The sequence below is a fragment of the Erythranthe guttata genome, chromosome 9, assembly GCF_056151865.1.
Source record: "Erythranthe guttata isolate IM_541 chromosome 9, IM_541, whole genome shotgun sequence".
NCBI classification, from domain to species: Eukaryota; Viridiplantae; Streptophyta; class Magnoliopsida; order Lamiales; family Phrymaceae; genus Erythranthe; species Erythranthe guttata.
Window position 1 is genome coordinate 2,311,147 of NC_142541.1, and position 21,914 is coordinate 2,333,060.

Here is a 21,914-nt window from a genome sequence, read left to right on the forward strand (position 1 = left end):
AGAGGTATTTGATGAACACCATTTGGTGCATGCAAAAGCAAGAAAAGCATGAGCATGTAAGAGAAATTGAGCTGTATTTGCATGACCATGAAAAGGCATCTTTTTTTTATATTTATTAATTAAATTGAATAAAAAATCAAGGATGATAAATTAATCAAACAAATTTTGTATTTTTGTTACCTGAAATTATTAATTATTAATTATTTATTTATTTTTGTATTTACTATTTAGTGGTTTAAAGATCATTGTTTTTTAATCAGGTTTAAATTGGGTGAGTTATTTGGTTAAATGTAGATTAAGGGTGAAAATTAAATAAACAATTGTGACAGATTGAATGATCTTTGTCATGAGAAATGAAATGGCAATATTAATTGCAAGTTTGATAAAAACTTAACTATTTTTTAAACAACATTTAACTAATCAGATGGACCAAGAATCCATCAATTGTGCATGAGCCATGAGTAAAGTAAGTGGTTATTTGTTTAATTTAATGACATATATATGTATAATTAATAATATTGAAATTGTTTGGATGGAGTTATTTGAAAAATAATTTTAAATTCATAGCTCTCGTCTTTAGTTGTTTTTTGAGCAATTGTGCCGTTACATTTGAATTCTTTACCGATTTGGAGTTATTACTCGTTTCAAATACTTCTCATTTAGACTCATTCAAATTCTTCGATTGAAACGCAGTCTGATGGTGTTTGCTTGACAAGAGAACCAACAACTATATATGTGCGCTTGTTAAACAACACTTTTGTGTAATAACTTGTAAACCATACGAGAAGTGTAGGCTGCACTGAACAAGTCATGTGCGATGAGTTGGACCGGAAAACGTTAATGGTTCCAAAAGAACTTGTCGAATTATTATATATTTTAGTTTTTTTAGTTTTATAAAAGGCCATAATGGTTTTGAGAAATATCTTATGATATCATAAGATTTTTTAAACGCATATTTTTTTTTTTAACTTTGTAACAAAATTTGAAATTAAAATGAAATTTTTGAAAATATCATTCAAGAAAAAAGTGAGGGCAATGACACTTGTGAAAAGACATTGTTGACCCCATATAAATACATAGCTTGGATTGGACAAAGACAAATCAAAGTTTGTGGCTGGCAATTGCCAATATGACAAGGTACCCCTAATCATAACGTAAATCCACTAGCAATAACTTTTTCTTTTTATATTTTTGCACTTAAACCCCTATGGTTTGAGCTTTGTTCATATAATCCCCTTATACTTTCAAGTATAAACGCGTCAACCCCCAGTAATTTGAACATTATGCACATGACCCCTTATACTTTTAATATAAACACATAATATTCCTATGATATTACACATGGTAACTAATCATGCTCGTTACGAAGAAGAAATTTTTGAAAATACAATCAAGGATCGGCAATTGAGTTGGGCCAACAGAAGCCCGATTATATTTGGAACGAAGTTAATTTTTAGTGAACCTCATCGAGTTTGAGTCATTTTATTAAATTTGATTCATTTATGAGCAAGTTTGAGCATACTATAAATCGACCCGAATAAGATTCGCCCGATTAAATTTGCAATTAAATAAATAATATATTAAAATAAGTCCGAGATAAACTAGAATCCCAAAAAAACACATGAACCAAGCTCGAGTCTATAGTAATTAATGATATGTGATTGTATGTGAGAGGTTGAGCCTATAGAATCCCGAGCCAACCCAAACTCGATTCACATGACACGATTGCCAGTACTACAACGCACCATATATATTTATAAACTACTTATTCAAAAAGCAAAGAATGAAGTAATTTTAAATTATATAAGAAATATTTAAATGTGAAGTACTAATTCATTAATTCTTAATTTTTAATAAGATAATCACAACTTAGGATAGAACTAATCATTCGTGAAAACCAGTCTCCTACGTTTCATTATTACAATGGCTGTTTCATGGCACAATATATAACGTGTTGTAACAACAGAAACTTAGTTTATATTGTTGACCAATATCTCACACATTGCACCAATATTATATATTTATCTCCTAAATTTTATATCAACTTTAATTTATTTTTAATCATAACATATATGAATTTAATCCCACCATTTTCTACTTCGTAAATTGTATATGATATATTAAAATAAATAAACATAAAAAATGAACTCTTCTTAATTAAAGTCCGATGGCTCGACTTGATTATATTTAAGTCGAACCTAATTTTTAGTGAGTCGAGTCGAGTTTGAGCTATTATGTGAAACTCGATTTATTTATGAGATGAGTTTGAGTCTACTATGGCTCAACCCGAATAAGACTCACCCGATTAAAGTAATAATATAATTAAATATACTATAATATATTTATTCTTTAAAATCATATGGCTCAACATACAAGTTACAAGTGTATTATATCATTTTAATTTGCAAAAAAAAAAAAAAAAAAAAAAAAAAAAGAATTAAGTGATTGCGGTGATAATAGTCTAATAATCAAATAAGAATATAGTAAAAAATACTCACACAAACCTATTAAATTTCATTTGTTTCAAGGAACATACTAATGTGTTATCTTATTTTGTGACAATTTTTATCTTATGTTGATATCCATGAATATTCTAGATTTTGCTCTTTAGCTGCGAAGGTTTTTTTTTATTTCTTGAACACATTCGCCTGCACATTTGTAAATTATGTAATTTGTATATTGTTCGATCCAAAAACCCGAATTTTTTTTTAAGCAAAACTTGAACCTATAGTAATGAGATTCGACAGTAAGTGAGCTTGAGCCTATAATAATGAGGTCCGGTGGTATATGAACTTGAGCCAACCAAAATTCGGCTCACATAGCGTTGTCAACCCTACCAATAACTACCCACTAAACACGCATACACATAGCCACATGGGTGTGTGTTAATATGTGTAGATCAATGGTGCATGATCATCGGTGTTTTTCATGGGGTGATCCACACACACCCATGTGTATGTGTGTTTAGTTGATACTTATTTATATAAAATTATGATGCAAAATTTATCCGATCATTTTTATACAAAATTACTCGGGCAAAGGGATGAGGGCCCTGGGACGATAAATTTCGCCTTTTGGTACGAAATTACACTTCCCCATATTTCCGGGTCAAAATATAACCTAAACTATGATTAATCAACCTCCCTCGTTTCAGGCAAAACTGAAAATCACTTTATATTCACTCCTTATTGTTAATTTAGTATTCAACTAAAAAACACTCCTTATTATTTTATAAAAAATAATAAAAAAAAATGACGTAATTGCTTTGTTATGCTTGTCCATTGTGCAGTGAAAGTTGTACACTCCCTGGGCTACTTGAGCTGCGAATCTTCCCTGCATGTTGCATCATCATCATCATAAAATATTATTTTTTTCACTAAAAATAATAATAAACATAAATGAAGTAATAATTTAATGAATATTCATTTAATTTGCCGATTACAGTTTATTGCACTAAAATAAAATAAATAATATATATTTAATTATATATAAATCTTTGAATTAATTTATTAAAAAAAGGCAGCTCTTTTTGCTTACTTTCTTGAATTCAAATGAATCGGAATTAAACTAAAGTGACCGACCCTGAAAGAAAGCCTCCACCACCACCTCTCCCTCTCTCTCTCTTCTCTCTCTCTCTCTCTCTCTCTCCGCGTATACGTACACACTGTATATCTAACACTCCTCCCTTTCTCTCTCTTCTCTCTCTCTCTCTCTAGACGCGGTTGCAGGTGAAGCTATCTATTGCTGCTGGTGACCTAATAAATTTCTTTACTCCTTCAGTTGGGTTTCTTTTAGCCATTTTCCCTACAGACAAATTCTCCAATCAGCAGCAACAAACAATTTCAGTGGAAATCCCTAGCTGTTAATTCATCTGCAAGCGCAGCACATTTTCTCTCTCTACTCAAAATTCGCGCAATTGAAGAGATGAAACGGGCGAATTTAGACCTGTTCGTTTCAGTGAGCAGGCAGAAATCAATTAGGGCACTGATCGTATTAGGTTTTCTGTACTTACTCCTCGTGTGTTTCGAACTCCCTCTAGTGTTCAGAAACGGGTTGAATTCGGTCTCCGAAGAAGGTCCGAATAGCAGCACCGGGTACGGGTTCTTAAATCCGAAGCCTCCATTGCTCGAGAGCGAGGAGAATTTGGAGGAGAAAGCCGCCCCCATCCGCCCCCTCCACCTCCCTTACCAGTCGACGCGCCGTAAAAGCACCAAGCAATCGAATACCTCGCCGCTTTCGAGCTTGAATTTCACCGCCGGTGCGGTGAATTTGAGCCTCAAAGGCGGCACGTTGAAGTCCGCCAGAGACGCCCTCGAAGTCGGCAGACGCCTCTGGCACGAGCTCGAATCGATCGCCCCGAAAAACAGCAGCAGCAATAATAATAATAATCCACGATTTGACGACGGTAGTAGTGGTAGTACTAGTAGTAACAATAATCGCGTAAATAATTCGGAATTATGCCCGCATTCGGTATCGGTGACCGGTGAAGAGTTCTCGAAGAACGGGAGGGTGGTGGTGCTCCCGTGTGGGCTGACATTGGGGTCCCACATCACGGTTGTGGGGAAACCGAGGGGGGCCCACGTTGAAACCGATCCGAAGATATCTCTGCTGAAGAAAGGGCAGTATGTGATGGTTTCTCAGTTTATGATGGAGCTTCAAGGGCTGAAAATTGTCGAAGGGGAAGATCCGCCTAGAATATTGCATTTTAATCCAAGGTTGAAGGGTGATTGGAGTGGCAAACCTGTTATTGAGCAGAACACTTGTTATAGGATGCAATGGGGTACTTCGCAACGGTGCGAAGGTTGGAAATCGCGCGCAGATGAGGAAACAGGTGAGGTTGGAAGGAGATGTTTTGTTGTTGTTGTGAATTTTCCGTTTCTTGATTATTTTTTGGGGGAAAAGAGAAGTTTTTTTTTCGTGAAATGATTGTTCTTTTTGCTTGAGGAAAAATGTATGAAATGCTTGATGATTCCTCGACAAGTTAACGGACTTGCATATAGTGTAAGTTTTTGTGTAGGTTGCATGCACAGTAATGCAATTAGATCAATGGTAAGATAGAGGGCATTTATACGCATTGATTTTCTAAGTTGTGTTTGCAGTTCAAACGCTGTGCTATAGATGAACTAGTAATTGTGTTGTGTACTGCAAACCAAATCATGGGTTTTTCTCTTCGAGTTTGATGAATCGGCAATCCCGTGGCAGAAGATGTTGCTGTTGCGAATTATGTATTTTCTTGATTATTATTGGGGAAAAAAGAAGTAGGTTTTTTCGTAAAATGATTGTTGTTTTCGGTTTAGGGAAAATATATGAAATGGTTGATGAATGACGAGAAAGGTACTTGTGAATAATGCAATTAGATCAACGGTAAGAGAAGAGGGCATTTTTGGATCACATTCAAATTCCCGTGGGGGTTGCTTGAAATGATTGATGATTCCCCTACAGTTATATTGCCAAATAAGTTAAGTTACTTACGTAGAATGTAAGTTAGGTACATGTATGAGGAAAACGGAGTGATGGAACATATGCATACACAGTAATGCAGTTAGGTATAGGTAAGATAAGAAGGCATTTTTCGATCAGATTTGAATTCGTGCATCACATAAACCATCTGTTCCACTTGGTTTTAGTACTGCATTTATACTGCATTGATTCTGAAATTGTGTTGTGTGGCTCTGCAAATTTAATTTATTTTTTTCCGAATTTTCTGCAGTTGATGAAATGGCGAAATGCGAAAAATGGATACGAGACGATGACAACGGGTCCGAAGAATCTAAAGCAACTTGGTGGCTAAACCGTTTAATCGGTCGAACTAAAAAAATAGCTATCGATTGGCCATTCCCTTTTGCCGAAGGCAAATTGTTCGTGCTGACTCTTAGTGCTGGCCTCGAAGGTTACCATGTCAATGTCGACGGGAGACATGTCACCTCTTTTCCATATCGCACCGTGAGTAACTTCTTCTTTTATTTTTTGCCTTTTTTTGGTAATAATTTAAATAAGTGATTATTAATTATGTTCCAAGTTTTTAGGGATTCACCCTAGACGATGCAACGGGATTAACTCTGAATGGGGATATAGACGTACATTCCGTTTTTGCTGCTTCGTTACCCACATCGCACCCAAGTTTTGCTCCTCAAAGACAACTTGATTTATCCGGAAAATGGAAATCTCCTATTATCCCGAATGGACCAATCGAATTGTTCATAGGTATTCTCTCGGCTGGAAATCACTTTGCAGAAAGAATGGCTGTGAGGAGGTCTTGGATGCAACATAGCCTAATCAAATCTTCGAACGTCGTTGTCCGTTTCTTTCTTGCATTGGTGGGTAACAAATAAAACGATTGATTTCTTGAATTTTCTTTTTTTGTTTAGACAAACTAATTATGGAAAACGAACTTTCAACGCAGCATGCAAGAAAGGAAGTCAACATAGAAGTGAAGAGGGAAGCTGAATTTTTCGGTGACATTGTTATAGTACCTTACATGGACAATTATGACCTTGTTGTCCTTAAAACCGTTGCCATTTGCGAATATGGAGTGAGTGCTAATGAATTACTCGATAAATTGAAATTCTTTTTTTTTTTTTTTTTAATTAAGTGGTGTTTGGTGTGATTTACAGGTGAGGACTGTCTCTGCAAAGTATATTATGAAAGGCGACGACGACACCTATGTGAGAGTAGACGCAATTATTGACGAAGCAAAGAAAGTACCGGAAAATCGGAGCTTGTATATTGGAAATATAAACTACTATCATAAGCCCCTTCGCAGCGGTAAATGGGCAGTTACGTATGAGGTACTATTCCAAACATTTTATTTCGACTTTTTTTTTTTTGGTATTATTTTATTTTCATTTTTTAACGATTTAGTGGTTTAAAAGGAATGGCCCGAGGAAGATTATCCACCCTACGCAAATGGGCCGGGCTACATTATATCATCCGACATTGCAAACTCTATTCTTCTAGACTTCGAGAAACAAAAATTAAGGGTAAGGACAAACTCATTTGATCATTTCAAGAAAAGCCCGTTTCGTCGTTTGTCGTATCATAACGATATCTTTTTTTATTTTTTATTTTTAATAAATTGCAGTTGTTTAAAATGGAAGACGTGAGCATGGGAATGTGGGTGGAGAAAGTGAATAGCACGAGACGAGTGGAGTACGTACACAGCTCGAAATTCTGCCAATTCGGGTGCGTCGAAGATTACGTGACAGCTCACTATCAGTCGCCGAGGCAAATGATTTGTCTGTGGAATAAACTTCGACAATTAGGAAAGCCTTTGTGTTGCAATATGAGATGACACACTTTGTAGTAATAACATATAACCCCTGTCTGAAAATTGGGGTACTAAAAATAAACAAATTTTTGCAGTAGTAGTGTTGTATCATATGTTGTAAATCTTGTGGTGACTGCTTGCAGCTTTGTTCATATTAATTTTCTTTTCTAGTTTTTATTATTTGCTGGTTTAATTTTATGAATACCGTTCATTTAAAATATTATTCTCTCTCTAAAACTCCCAATTATTATTAATTACTTAAAAATTATTAATAATATGGTCATGGATGATATTTTCTGCTCATATTTTAGGCGTGAAACATGCTATTTCCCGCCCGTTTTTATCATGGCTAGGCAAAACCTTTGATAACTAAAATCGTATTCGTAAAAATGGAACCGCATTTATCAAGTCCCCTTTTTTTTAATCATTTAAGCAAGTGAGGCAAATAGCATCTAACAAGATGATCTTTTGTTACAAAATATTAGTTAGAAAGTTATATTGTACAATGACTAGAAAGTTGTAATTTCTTGATTTTTTTTTCTCTCCTTCCCCACTAATGTAGGCATTACTAAAAAAATTGGACTACATCTACACAAACTCCACCAAAAAAAAAAAAAAACAAGTTGCTCCCACCAAAGAAACAACTCTCATTACAACATAATAGAAATAAAATAAATAAAAAAAACAATAATCTACCGTCGAAATCAGCGTTTTCCTCTCTCCCGTCGAGTCTTTAAAAGTGATCATTATCTTCGTCTTTAATCGATGTGGGACCCTCATCAATCCCAGAACCCGGATCAACCTTGTTCAAATCAATAAACCGTATTTTTTTCGCAACACCGGTTTCTTTTTCTCCGCTCTTCGAAGATTCTTCCGGAAGGTCCACTTTCTTCGTGTCCACAATTTCGAGATGGTTATTATCGAATGGAGGCCGATAATCATTTATCTCCTCTTTATTATTATTATTAATAATAATCTTTTCCTCCGAATTTCCACTACTACCCCTAGAAAACTCCCCATTATTAATATTATTGTTATTATCACTCCCGTCGTAGTACTCCTCTAATTCGTCACCAACTTTCATCGGTTCGCTGTCTGATTCAGACATCTCCAACTGTCTGTAATCGATGTGATTTATAGTTTTTGCCCTTTTGCTCCGCCGAAGACCCGATTGAAGCTCGTCAACCGATCTCGATTTTTTAGTTTCCCGCCTTGTTCTTCCCTCCATTTTTTTGAATCTCCGAAATTTATTATTACTATCATCACTTTCGTCACTTGTGTTCATACTATCATCTTCTTCCTCCTCTTCTTCCTCTTCTTCTTCCTCTTCTTGATTTTCTTCTTCGCCATGGTATTCTTCGTCACCTTCCGAACTACTCGAACCCCTCTTTATTTGTTTCCTTCTTTTTAGATATTCCTCATCGTACACAACTTCACCGACTATATCATCGTCGCTATCGAAATCCGCCTCGTTTTCTGATACAGCTTCGACAAACTCTTTCATGGAGTACCGTTGAGGCTTTTGTCTTCTTCGGTTGCTATTTAGGTCACACGAGAAACTTTTAGACTTATTTAACAAAAAAAAAACAATCTTGTTTTTTTTTTTTTTGGGAAAATGCAAAAGTATATTTTGAAGTAGTGTATATATATATACCTGCGATCCAATGTCTCGTTTTGTTGGTTGTCGTAAAAATCTTCGTTCTCGAATGATTCGGGAGAAAGGGCGCTGAATTGGTCTTGACGTGAAAATTGTTGTGAGGGGCCGCCACCCCCCCATCTACCGTTTGAGGAATTTTCAAGTTTTGGAAGAGGGTCTCTTCCTTCGTAAGGTTCTGCAGATGGCGGTTTGTTCCTAATACCGAGAGCAAATTAACAAAAAAAATCAACATACAAGTAAAATGTAAATTTATCAAAAGTGTGGTAAAATTTATGTGTGTGTGCGGCGGGGGGTGGGGTGGGGGGGGGGGGGGGTGGGGGGCGGTCAAGATTCGTACTTGGTGACTTTGATAGCCTCGTTAATTGATCGATCGTAATCATCTGCACCAAAGAAAAAGGCACAAAATCGTTGATACACAAATGATTAATACGGGGTGAAAAAAAAAAAATAACATTACGCAATTAGAGAAGTAAAAGTAAACATACCGAAAGTATAAGTGACGGGTTTTCGATCACGAAGAGAGCGTCCAGCAGCAAGACCATCGGTATTCATCATGTTGTCAAGCATAAGTGCTTGTCTGTGCTGTTTCTTTAACAGTTTCTCTTTCCTCTGTCCGAAAACAAGCACATGTTATGAATAACCGAATAGAGAATAAAGATCTGATATTTAAGGCATCAGATGCACGGAAATAATATTTTTAATCAAGAAATAAGAGACCCCCCCCCCCACCTTGTGGACCTTCTCGATTTCCGGGAGCATGTCGTTTTTCAGTTTCTTCCCGACAGAAACCTCCGTTCTGTTTTTGCTGGTAAACAGCTTCTCCTGCAAGAAAGTAGTACTATAACCATAAGATGTTTTATTTTATGGTATACATGCTTTTTCCACATTAAACATCTAGAGTTTTTGGCTCGATTTCCAAGTATACCTACAATCCTTTGTTTCTTCGGTTAAAAAATAAATCCGATGTAATAAACAACCTCCTCCCGATACCTCTGGTTAGTAAGTTAGAATCATTTTGACATGAAGATCTAGTATCCAAGTCCAAGAATACGATTTAAAAGAAAAACTATTAATTGATTTTTACGGAAATCTGTAGTCTAAGTTGATTTTTTAAAGAAGAAACAATTCAGTTAATTCACTTCGAAAATTTCTCCGACTTTTAACAGAAACTATTTAGTCATTCCTAATTTACATAATTTTTTTTAGGGTAAATTACAAAAAAAAAAAAAAAAGGCCTAAACTTTGGCTAAATTAAGAAAAACACCCCATCTATCTGTAATTACCAAAATACCCCCGACGTTTGTTTCCATCTTACACCGACCCCCTTATGGTGTGATTTTTCACGCAATTTTTTTGATTCACGGAAATATTTCCCGAAAAATGCCGATTCAACCGCTACAGATATGTCATTTGTTTATGCTACTTTTTAAAGGCAAACATTACGGATAGTTGGAGTGTTTTTTGTAATTTAGCCAAAGTTCAGGGGTTTATTTCTAATTTAACCCTTTTTTTTATACATCAATGACTTTTAGATCCAGTCAAACTCTGTGTTGCAACTGATATATAATAAAACCGATATGGATTAGTGACAAGAAAAACTTACAGAAACATCGAGAAATTCGTCTAAATTAGTTGCAACTGCTTCCCATTGATAAGATGAATGAGGTATTTGGGGAACGTTCTTTCCTTTTCCTTTTTTAACCTCAACTTTCCTAATCTCTCGGTATAATCGATGACCGATGACCGGATCATCTTCATACCTACATTAATTTATTAATTAATTAATTAATTAATTAATATTTAATAATAATAATAATAATCATTTTCTTGCATGTGAAGGAAATAAATATTACCAATACGAGATGCCGCTAGAATCGCCACCTATGCGTTCTTTTCGAAATGCAGAAAGGTGAACACCGTGTTTTATTGAGCCGTCTATATGGTTCCTTATATCTTCTTGCTGCAGAATGAGACGATAATCTTGGCATTATTTGCAGATTCACATAAACTGAATACGCGCACGAAAAACTAAATAAACGAGTCGAATTTTTTTACTTCGAGGAAAATACGTCTCTTACAAAAATGTACGAAATTAACCACTGAAATCGGGCTCAGCCACTAAATAATGCAAATTACGAAACATGCATGATTGCAATTTGCCTTTAAATATTATTTCAATATTTGTAATGAGGTTACTTCAAGAAAGAAGGATGTGATAATCGGAACAAAATTTAGTGATCATCAATTACAAGAACTGCAGGGGAGTATACTTGAGAGAAAAAATGGTACCTCGACTCGAATATCACATAATGCTTTGAGAATCACCACTCTAACTGCAGGATCGAGTGCACTGTATGCTTCGATTTCAGCCCTAAAACAAAAACACACAAGCATAAGTTCACGCGCAGATATATTCTTGAACCTTATCAAGATACAATTTTTACTCACCCATGTGCGGCAACTATCGGTAAATCTCCTTCAGCAACCTGCATTAAGCCCAAAAACAAAATAAAAATAAGCCCGTGTGCTGCAAAATTTTACTCCAATGTTCAAACTTTAAAGAAAAAATTAAAAATAAATAAATAAATGAAATAAAAATAAAAATTGAATCTTTAGATTACCCAATGCCACCAATCTCGCAATTTTCTGCACAAAACAGTCACCCAAGTACCATGCCCGAGTGCCATTCTAGTGACGGGAGGAATTGCCTATAGAAAAAAAAGCAAGAAAATTACACGAGAAGACCTGCTAAATTTTAATAGTTACATCTAATAAAATAACACTAGAGCAACTTTTCCCAGTTTTTTTTTCTAACGAAAAAGAAAACATATTTATGAACAATTCCCCGACCGAGGGGTACGGCTATCTAGTTTTCCATGCATCAACAGCCAATTCATCTTTACTTATTCATGTCTAGATTTAATTTCGAACGGAGCCTCTCGAGTTGTAGCAAAAATTATTACCTGTATTACATATCAATACATCAACTCGAAAACATGAAATAGCTTACATTAGCTATTGATGTTCAATTAACATAGTAATCGAATTCAAGAAATAAGCAAAAGACTACATAATTTTGATTACTTTTACACTACGAAGTTGACAACCATAACATGTTATTACAAGCCGCTGGTAGTACTAAATACTAGGACGTAATATACCACAACTGCATTAGGTCATTCAGCATTTTGGTTTTTTTTGTAAAAAAATAGTTTCATTACTAAAATTTACGAACGTGAGAAGAATATCTGCAAATACGACGAATATACAATATTATTAGGTTTGTTAAGACAATTACTATTATCCTTTAAACCAATATGTTTCACTGAAGCCCAATCAAGTCTCGAAGAATTGTGCAAGCATATAACAGATCTTCCGGATAAATCTGTTAAGTTCACAGATACAAACTTTATTTCCGAGGCTTCATTCTCGACTTGTCCAAAAGAGAGAGAAGGTACATTGCTCTATTGTTCCTAACACATAATAAAATTATCCGAAGGATCAACGATAACTTAACAGCTGGCAGAGGCTAAAGGGATTTTCATTACATGAGCCGAATAGAAGAAAATAATTCTGCTAGTTGACATCCTCTCTTAATCTTAATCATTGAAGGAGAACTACTTTCCAAACATTTATTACAAGAGAACCGATTATGTAATATAATGAACGGACCACTCAGTCAACAAAGTATCGATTGATGCAGAACAGATAACAAACAGTACAAACCCTGAGAATTAGCCACAGCATTAACAGATAAACCACCATCTTTCGAGTGCCTCAAACAATAATTAAATAAATATTCCTTAATGGCTTTGGAGTTTGAAGTTCATGACGTTGATCCATACATGCATATTCATTGTGATGCTCGTGCAGAATAAAAATGCAATATAACCAAAACAAATACGAGAGCTTAATCGAAATAGAACGAACCCTCGAAATATGACTTGCATTTAAGAGATCACACTTATGTAGATATCAAAACAAGCCCATGTAGCACAACAAGCCCCACTACAAAAAGGCGTCTCACGTTTTGAAGGAAAAAACTCGAAAAAAAAAAAGCATTTCAAGAAGCACACGCAAACTCAACACGATTCACAAACATGCATACAGAAGCACACAAAACGAGGAGAGAAGAGCACTACTAACCTTTAATAAAGGCATATGTACGTCCCCCAAAGTGTTGTTCGGACTAATCAAAGCAGTCTCGAACTCCTCGGCGGAAAAATCCACTTTAATATTCAATAAATGCCTGAAAACCTACACCACACACCACCGACCGAAAAAAGAAAAAAAAAAAAGAGAAACACAGATTAGCTTCGAAACATCGAAAATCACACTTTAATTGGAGTCCATTTTTTTTCTTCCAATGCTCACACATACATTCAAGAAATTGAGAATGGAAGCCAACTGCCACATTGACCGTATGTTCCACCGTGGCAACTGAGAGGGCTCCAATTCTCCGACCAGAGGCGTAACTATCTTACTACATTGTAACCGCGAAGACGAAGAGGGCCCACCCTCCACCCCCTCCTCCTCCGCCCCCTCATCCGCCCCCTCCTCTTCTTCCTCCTCCTCCTCCTCAAAAATCTCCTCCCTCAATACTTTTTCCTTCTTTCTAGGCTTCTTCCTCTTCCTCTCCGCCTCCGCCATTGCCGCCTCAGCCTCTGCAGCCGCCTGCATCTTCGCGGCGGCGCGTTGAGTGCACGCCCTTGACGGCCTCTCCCTCCTAGCAGCAACTGCAACTGCACTGCTGTTAGTAACACCGTCACTAATTCTACCAACACTGCCGTTCTTGACACTGCCGCCGTTATCGGCGGCGCTCTCCACATGGGTTTTGTTGTTATTGCCGAGGTTCTTGGAGGAGGAGTGGTGGTGGTGGTGGTGGATCGGGGAGGAGGTGTTGTCGGACATGGCGGAGGAATCGGGTGCGGTAGGGACTACGGTAGGGTTACATGGAAGATCAAGGGCTTGCATTTGGGGCACACCAAGAATTCGTTTTGAAGAATTATAATTATAATTAATTTTAATTAAGACATAAAAAATGGGAATGCAGAAATGGGGTTTTGGCTTTTGCGGCGAATTCTTTTTTTTGAAGTCGGAGAGAGAAAGTTAATGGAAGAGGGAAAGAAGAGAGAGAGAGAGAGAGAGAGAGAGACAGCGGTGGGAATTGGAGGAGAAATTGGGTTTTTGTGAATATGCTGTGGGGTTGAATTATAATTATTAATTAAAATTGGGGTGAAAAGCAAAACTAAAATTTTGAGATTTTCTGACCTAAAAACGTTAGTGCGACTTTGTCGGAAGTAGTGAGTGCACAATTTTGTGTTAGATTTCATCTAGTTTGTATGTGTTTACATTTTTATGAAATATGTGAGTTTTTTTTTTTCATATTTGATTCATACAATTATACATATATTATTATTATTATTATTATTATTATTATTATTATTATATATATATATATATATATATATATATATATATGTGTGTGTGTGTGTGTGTGTAAATTACGGCCACCCCTATGAGGTAAGGTTAAATTACGAAAAAACCACTCATGTTTGGGTAATTATAACCATCCATCAACTATGAATCTTCTTACACGTCCACCGCTATGGTGTCAAATTTAGTGGAATCTTCTAAATTGTATGTTGAATATTCTCCAATTTGTACTCGAGCTCCACATTTTGAAACAAGATGATCATAAGATATGTGTCTTTGGACTTGTAAATATCATCATATTGTGATGCATCAGAAAATGCATTTTTGCACAAAATGAGTACAAACTAGAGAATATTCCACAGAAGCTAGAGGATTTTATTGAATTTGACATCATAAGGATGAGGAGGTTTAAGAAGATTCACAGTTGAGGGGTTGAATGTAATTAACCAAACAAGAGGGGTCTTTTCGTAATTTGATCTTACATGAGGGGGGTCGCCGTAATTTACCCTATTTATAAACTATTAAGAAGGGGAAATTAAATGTTTGGGAAAGAAAAAATAACCGAAATTTATAATATTTGTTAAACACGAACATGACCACAGTAGAATCTCGATAAATTAATAAAGGAAAGCGAGACCCACAGAATGGGATCGTGCACAAGCTACCAAACTGAGAAAGGCCAGCGAGTAACTCTTGCGGGCAAGAGAAGCGGCGAGCAACCTCAAACGGCGAGAGGCCAGTCAAGTGCAAAGGGAGCGAGACATCCCACCGCCTAAGTCACGTGACAACATTTAATGCGCGATAGAGTTCTATCAATTGTCAGGTTCAGAGAATGCCTCTTGCCTTTGCACGTGCAATTATGTACTATTCACTCGAAGTAGTCACATAGTATATGTAATTGAAAGGTAATTTGAAATCCGAAGATATTTTGATTGGACATGTTAAACTGAATTGAAGAGGGAGTTTGGACATCTTTCTATTTAATTTTATTGCAAGGAAGCCCTTGCAATAATAAGAAAATTATAATATCGAATTATACAGTAGAACCTCGATAAATTAATACTCGATTAATTGATAACCTCGATTAAATAATACTTTCTCTCGGTCCCGACTCGGTGAAAACGTGTTAAATTATTGATTCGATAATTTAATAATTCGCTAAATTAATAGAATTTCCCTAGTCCTGTATTAATTTATAGAGGTTTAACTGTTGTCTAAAATCTTAATAAAACAAGCTATGTTTTTTCTCGTTCAGAGTCATTTAAAATCCTTCCTCCAAATCCTTCAATTAAGATGCAACTCAACATTTCTCGTCGTAAATTCCAATCAACAACAAAAGCCAAATGCGAGGAACAATGTAACATTTAAGTAAATTTTCTCCAAAACAAAGATTCAAGAGAAGAAGAAGAAGCAACAACCATATAAAAACGAAATCATCACGACCACAAAAGTCCCGTACGGACCTCTCAACGGAGTTGCCATCGAAGGAGGAGGAGGAGCCGAAGGGCCGGGCGGTGATGTGACGGCTGTAGACTCGTTTTCGTTCGCGCATGTGTAGTTGCAACGACTGGGAAGAACGATCCTGTAAACTCCACTATTAGTGAGGAGAAAAACGTCTTTTTCATTATCTTCGCCGAACGAGAAAACGTAGCTCAAAGCGGGAAGTGGACTCCCGGGAGTGAAAGTGCAGCTCAAAGGGGAGTCGTCTGCGCAGTCGAAAGATATTTTGCTGCTTGTGAAGTTGCCGCTACTGATCGGATTTTCGGTGCCTGCCCATATAGCACCTGCATAAAGGTCTGCAAACAAATACCTGCAAAAATTTGGAGCACACAATTTCACTAAAAAATAAAATAAATAAATAAAGTTTTTTGATAAATTGAGTTTTGGACTGCAAAATCTTTTAGCACTAAGAGAATCGCCAACCGAAATTGCTAAAAATTCGATTGCTATTTTTTTTTTTTATTGTAGATAATGAACAATGGTTTACCAAACCACTTTTTACTAGGGTGGAAATCGGATGGATCAGATCGAAATTAACACAGCCGAAAAATTTCCAATTTTTTTTCTTGAAATGAAAAACTAAATCCAATTCCATTCCAAAAAATATGGAAATTGGAACGAAAAACTTGTTTCAAATTCGAAAATTTTCGGATCAGAATAGGCGGAATTCGGAATTTTTATTTTTTAATCATTTATAATTATAATATAAAATACATTATAATATTGATATTACAAGTATAATTTCCAAAAAAAAAAAACCGAAAAAACCGGAATTTCGAAATGAAAAAACATGTTACAAAATTGGAAATGTTTGTATCGGAATCGGCAGAAATCCGAAAAACCCGTTCCAATCACCACCCCTACTTTTTACGATCCTACTTCAATCATATCATTTATCAATAAAGTGGGAATAATTAATTAATTAATATACCAATTGATTGAACAATTAATGACTTATAATTAATTACCTTCCATGCAAACAAGGATCGGTCATCGATCTATAAAAGTAGCCACCAGTAATTGATGCTGAGCCTCCATTCGAGTTCACATCGGAGTGATTATATCCCATAACCGGAAAAATCGGGTTTATCGAGCGTAACGAAGTATTTCCTCCGGGCGACTGAGGAGGAAAGTAGGGGCGGGCCCCCTCGTAAGCCCGCCACCCGTAATTTCCACCCTTGCTTATCAAATTCACCTCTTCGAATCCATCCTATTGAGTTAGTTACAACCACTTCAGTTTAAGTGATATAATTCGAGTTTATTGCATTTAGTACCCCTATGTTATATCAAATTGTTAAATAAGTCCCTATAATGCATTTTTTTGCATTTAGTACCCCTATGTTATATAAATTCATTTTAATTTTGAGCAAAAAAAAAAAAAAAAAAAAAAAAAAAAGGAGATATAGTACCTGTCCTACGTCAGCACATAAAAAATACGAAGGTCTCGAAGAATCGAAACTACAACGCCAAGGATTTCGTAATCCTATAGCCCATATTTCTTTCTGCAATTCTTTATCTTCTTTGTAAGGATTGTCTTTCGGAATCGAATAGTTTCCCCATAGACCAAGCTGGTCAACTTCGGTTGGACCTGAAATATACATGTTATAAGTTTGTAATGTCGGATAACGAAATTTGGGTTTATTGCATTTAGCACCCCTGATTTTACACCAATTATCAAAAAACTCCCTGTATTATAAATATTAGCAAAATGCCCACTCTAATTCAATTTTATTAGAAAACTACCCCCTAACAATTCCCAAAAAAAATGCATCACTGGTTTTTATTTATTTATTTTTGTTAAAATTTAAGATAACAAAAGGTTTTATTGCATTTAGCAACCATATGTTTACTCTAATTGCCAAAAAAACTCCCGGTGTAAGTGTTCCAAATATTAGCAAAATCACCCCTATGATTCAATTTTATTAGCAAACTACCCACTAAGCATCGCGGGGTTTATTTTCTAATATTTATTACACTAGGAGTTTTTTAGCAATAAATTCGATAACAAAATTTGGTATCTAAGAAGTATATATATAAACATAAATATATGAAAATATTTTATGGAAATGCATTGTATTGTACGAGCCAAATAAAGATTACTCACTCGGAATATTATCGATGTCAAATCTCATGATCTTCCCAAGTAAAGATTTCTTGTTTTGAGCAAAATTGTACGGATCGCCTATACCTCCACCATCTCCCATCATAAAGTACAAATGTCCGTCTCTCGGTCCGAATAGAATTTGTCCCGCGTGGTGTGACGTAAACGGAAGTCCCATCGTGAATATTCTTCGAACTTCCGAAGGATTAGCACCTTTTTCCTTATTAAAAAAAAAAGAAAATGAAAAAAAGATTCAAGTACTATTCGTGAATTAAAAATGGGAGGTGATAAATGTCGTTTCAATTTTAATAGTACCGTTTCGACTTCATATGTAATTTTGACCCTATTATGCATAACTTTCTCACCTGATATCCAATCTAGCTGATTCGAGTTGAATTAGAAAGCCAACTCGAAGAACTATAAATTTTGTGTTTCGACTTTTAACGAATTCGGACTGAAAAAGGGTCAAAATCACATTTGAAGTCGTAACGGTATCAGTAAAATATTGAAACGACGTTTAGCATTTCAGACGGAAGAAAACTAAAATTCGAAAAATGAAGTTTTTTATGGCACATACCGAGGAAGACCCGTTAACGGTGAACTCCGCTACAACACTTTGGAACTGACAAGGCTGCGCCCCGTTATCCGGAGGCAGCTTCGACGGATCGCAGTCCACATCGGAGTTACACGCGCACCGGCCCGCACAATCGGGCCACTTGGCCTTATCGCAACTAAACGAAGCAAAAAAACGCCCGTTTTCTGCGAATTTCGGGTGGAAAGCAATTCCCATCATTCCGAATTCGGTATCGAAATGCACTTCATCGGTTATGTCAAGAAACGGGCTCGCTTCATCAAGCTCCAACATCTCGCCCGAGCCCTGTTTGGGAATATTCCCCAACCAAATCTTGCCCTGCTGGTTCGCGAAGAAGGCACGGTTCGACCCGTCTGGGTGGGCAGCCATGTTGAGGTAGGACCCGTTTGCTATTTTCTCGAGGCAGATACCGCTCGGAGGGGGTGGTGGGGGTGCGGTGTTATCCAGTGTGACGGGTGCACCGTTGAAGCACTGTGGACCATCGTTCGATGACGGTGGTGACGGTCCGCCGAGGGAATTGCAGAAGTCTATCTGCGACTGCCAGATGTCGGTTAGTTTGGTGGAGTTGCTTGAGTTTGTCGGTGGGCCCGCTCGGCCTTGTAACGGAACGGCAAAGGGTGAGTTCAGAATGGGAATATTCCGGCAAGCTGTCCACACTTGTGAGCAGAAGTTTGTCGAATTCGATGACGCGGTGGAGTTGCAAAGAACGGGAATTTCTCGAGGACTGGCCGAGTCGACTCCGAAAAGATCGGCTGAAAATTGATCACACCTCTGTAAATAAATGACATCAACAAAAGTACTTGAAATTATGCAAATAAACATCAAACAGAACTAAAACAAACAAGCCAAAAATAACTGCAGAAGATGTAACAATTCAATTATGACAGAATCATCTTAAATCACAACTTACGAAAGCAGTGATTTTTAAGCTAATACACTTAAACAAAATCAAGATTCAGCTATCAACGCGTAAATCAAACGCGGAAAACTACAATCCCGATTACGGTTTTATTTTGCTTACCGCACAAAGGATGGATTTAAGTACAGAAGCACAGGCAGGATTCGAAATATTCATCGACGAAAATTGCTTCTTCAAACTTAAATCATCGGTGTAATTGCAGCAAGTGGTTCCATTGTAGGGGCAGAACTGCAGAGGAGAAGTTGGGGTAAAGGGTGCTCCTGAAATTTCAAAAATACAAAAAAATTAGTTCAACTCAGAAATCATTTTCCAAACAAAATAATTAAAACACACACACACAATACACACACACACACACAACACACACACACACAATACACAACACACACACACACATACACACACACAAATCACAGAAAGTTCAAGAAACCCCAGACTTACTTGAATCAGTACAGAGAGGCAGAGCAGAGCAAGAATCAAGAAACTGCAGCAAGATCAAGAAACAAACAACTCTAACAGAAAAACCGCCTCCCATCATTCCAAAATCAGCAAATTCCCGACAAGAAAAGAAAACCCTTTTTCAAGAACTACTACATTAAAAGCGTTCTTGGTCTGAAATAATAATTTCTCTGACTTTCCAATTTTAGGGTTTCCAGAAAACAAGAAAACCCCACAAATTTATCCCAACTGAACAATAATTATAATATAATATAATTGATAAAAAGTTTGTGTCTTTTTCTCTTCTTCACAAGGGCAATTGACATTTGTTCATCAAGATGCGGCGATGTCATCAATTTGCAGCAGGAAGTCGACATAGTTGACTTTAAATTATAGTTTAGTGGATCGAAAATAATGTGAAAAAAGAATATTGGGTAGTTGAGAAGATAACTGATTCGTCATTCATTTCTTTCTTTCTCTCTCTCACATCTGTGCTCTCATCCAATTCCAAACTTTTAGATATAAAAATAATAAATAATTCAAGAAAACAGATGAGTAATTAGTTGGATATATGGTCTCCCCCCAAGAAATGTTTTAAATAAAGACAGGCAAATCAAATCTTGAGATTTTAATCTTTTGTTGTTTTATGTGAACAATCTGTATCGATAGCAACAATGTTTGACTAGTGCAGTCCGAATTATGACTTTCGACAAATATTTGACTAGTGTAGTTCCCTATGTGGCACGGATATGAAATCGACGATGCGGAAAAAAGGAAAATCGGACAGGAGAAACGACATGCTCCAAAAATGGGAATACGAGAACTTGGAGAAACATATAAATATTAGAGGTATATGCCAGAATGTATTTATTTTCCTTTTTAATTTTTTTTTCCTTTCTTTTATAATATTATACCATTTATGACCTCATTGTTTTGCCTCCAAAATCCCCCCTAATTTCCCTCCTAATTCTCTCTCTCACATTCTCATCTCTTTATTTTTTTTTTTCCGGAATGGAAGTAATATATTTATATTATCTTCTATTTATTTATTTCCATAATAGAAAGAATCTATTTATATTATCTTCTATTTCATCTCTTTATTTCTTATTTCTCTTTTTTCCCCTTTATTACCCTTTCCTTTCTTTTTTTTTTCTTTTTATTAATTTATTTACCTTCAAATAAAAATACTTTTCTTTCTCTTATAACTCACCAACTTGATTCTATCGTTATGATATATTTTAGCTAATTTACCAATAATTTTATATTTTTTTGGGTTATTATTATTATTATTATTATTATTATTATTATTATTATTATTATTATTATTATTATTATTATTATTATTATTATTATTATTATTATTATTATTATTATTATTATTATTATTATTATTATTATATAATCAAAGGGTCGTTCAATTTACTTTGTAGATTCAAAGTATCATTTAATCTATAATTGTATATAATCAATTGAGATATATTGTCAAATTAGATCGATCTACATAATATATAAAATTTATGATACAATAATTTAAAAGCACTAAAAACCCTAATTTATTAATTATTGACAATCAAATATAAGTAAATTCCATAACATGATAGCATAATTTAGAAATTATAGGTGTCAATAAAAATGAATTGATAATCAACTGGGACATATGTCAAATTATATCGATTTAATTACATAATTTCATAATTTATATGTCGAATTAACTAAATCTATATAATAATAATAATAATAATAATAATAATAATAATAATAATAAGAATAATAATAATAATAATAATAATAATAATAATAATAATAATAATAATAATATATACATCCGTTAAATGTCAACCTTAAAACACTAATTTATTAATTATTCATAATAAAATAGAAACGTGAAGAGATTATAAATAAATTTTACAATATAATAATATGTTTTGTATTTATCTTTATTCCTTTTGTGTTTACCATTTCTAGATATCAAACTCGTTAGTCCATTATAATACTTTGTGACTT

The 21,914-nt window shown here is 35.4% G+C and overlaps 3 protein-coding genes across 3 annotated transcripts; 1 reads left to right on the top strand and 2 right to left on the bottom strand.

Annotated features, from left to right (window-relative positions):
• Window positions 1–3,387: 3,387 nt before the first annotated feature.
• On the top strand, window positions 3,388–7,437 carry LOC105959818 (hydroxyproline O-galactosyltransferase GALT6). Its single transcript, XM_012983977.2, has 7 exons — window positions 3,388–4,831; window positions 5,711–5,943; window positions 6,027–6,317; window positions 6,404–6,532; window positions 6,615–6,788; window positions 6,873–6,980; window positions 7,082–7,437. Exons 1-7 carry the CDS (start codon window positions 3,925–3,927, stop codon window positions 7,289–7,291), a joined length of 2,052 nt encoding a protein of 683 aa, XP_012839431.2. The 5' UTR covers window positions 3,388–3,924; the 3' UTR covers window positions 7,292–7,437.
• Window positions 7,438–7,704: 267 nt separating this feature from the next.
• On the bottom strand, window positions 7,705–14,093 carry LOC105959700 (DDT domain-containing protein DDR4). The gene is made up of 12 exons (XM_088823510.1): window positions 13,305–14,093; window positions 13,071–13,181; window positions 11,546–11,632; window positions 11,373–11,410; window positions 11,214–11,295; window positions 10,778–10,884; window positions 10,528–10,684; window positions 9,654–9,746; window positions 9,410–9,533; window positions 9,262–9,304; window positions 8,922–9,119; window positions 7,705–8,805 (listed from the first exon to the last, which is right to left on the bottom strand). The coding sequence occupies exons 1-12, from the start codon at window positions 13,896–13,898 to the stop codon at window positions 8,001–8,003; spliced, it is 2,439 nt and encodes an 812-aa protein (XP_088679636.1). The 5' UTR covers window positions 13,899–14,093; the 3' UTR covers window positions 7,705–8,000.
• Window positions 14,094–15,620: 1,527 nt separating this feature from the next.
• LOC105959815 (HIPL1 protein) lies at window positions 15,621–20,618 on the bottom strand. The gene is made up of 7 exons (XM_012983976.2): window positions 19,914–20,618; window positions 19,575–19,732; window positions 18,539–19,324; window positions 17,965–18,181; window positions 17,270–17,448; window positions 16,829–17,070; window positions 15,621–16,170 (listed from the first exon to the last, which is right to left on the bottom strand). Exons 1-7 carry the CDS (start codon window positions 20,008–20,010, stop codon window positions 15,753–15,755), a joined length of 2,097 nt encoding a protein of 698 aa, XP_012839430.2. The 5' UTR covers window positions 20,011–20,618; the 3' UTR covers window positions 15,621–15,752.
• Window positions 20,619–21,914: the final 1,296 nt, after the last annotated feature.

Coding starts and splice junctions, on each gene's coding strand:
- LOC105959815 (XM_012983976.2), bottom strand. CDS start 20,010: ATGATGGGAGGCGGTTTTTCTGTTAGAGTTGTTTGTTTCTTGATCTTG. Junction 19,733..19,913: donor GCCTCTCTGTACTGATTCAA/GTAAGTCTGGGG, acceptor TTGAAATTTCAG/GAGCACCCTTTACCCCAACT. Junction 18,182..18,538: donor CCGTTAACGGGTCTTCCTCG/GTATGTGCCATA, acceptor TTTTTTAATAAG/GAAAAAGGTGCTAATCCTTC.
- LOC105959818 (XM_012983977.2), top strand. CDS start 3,925: ATGAAACGGGCGAATTTAGACCTGTTCGTTTCAGTGAGCAGGCAGAAA. Junction 5,944..6,026: donor CCTCTTTTCCATATCGCACC/GTGAGTAACTTC, acceptor CCAAGTTTTTAG/GGATTCACCCTAGACGATGC. Junction 6,789..6,872: donor AATGGGCAGTTACGTATGAG/GTACTATTCCAA, acceptor GTGGTTTAAAAG/GAATGGCCCGAGGAAGATTA.
- LOC105959700 (XM_088823510.1), bottom strand. CDS start 13,898: ATGCAAGCCCTTGATCTTCCATGTAACCCTACCGTAGTCCCTACCGCA. Junction 11,411..11,545: donor TGCGAGATTGGTGGCATTGG/GTAATCTAAAGA, acceptor GGCTTAATGCAG/GTTGCTGAAGGAGATTTACC. Junction 9,120..9,261: donor GAGGCTATCAAAGTCACCAA/GTACGAATCTTG, acceptor TCTCGGTATTAG/GAACAAACCGCCATCTGCAG.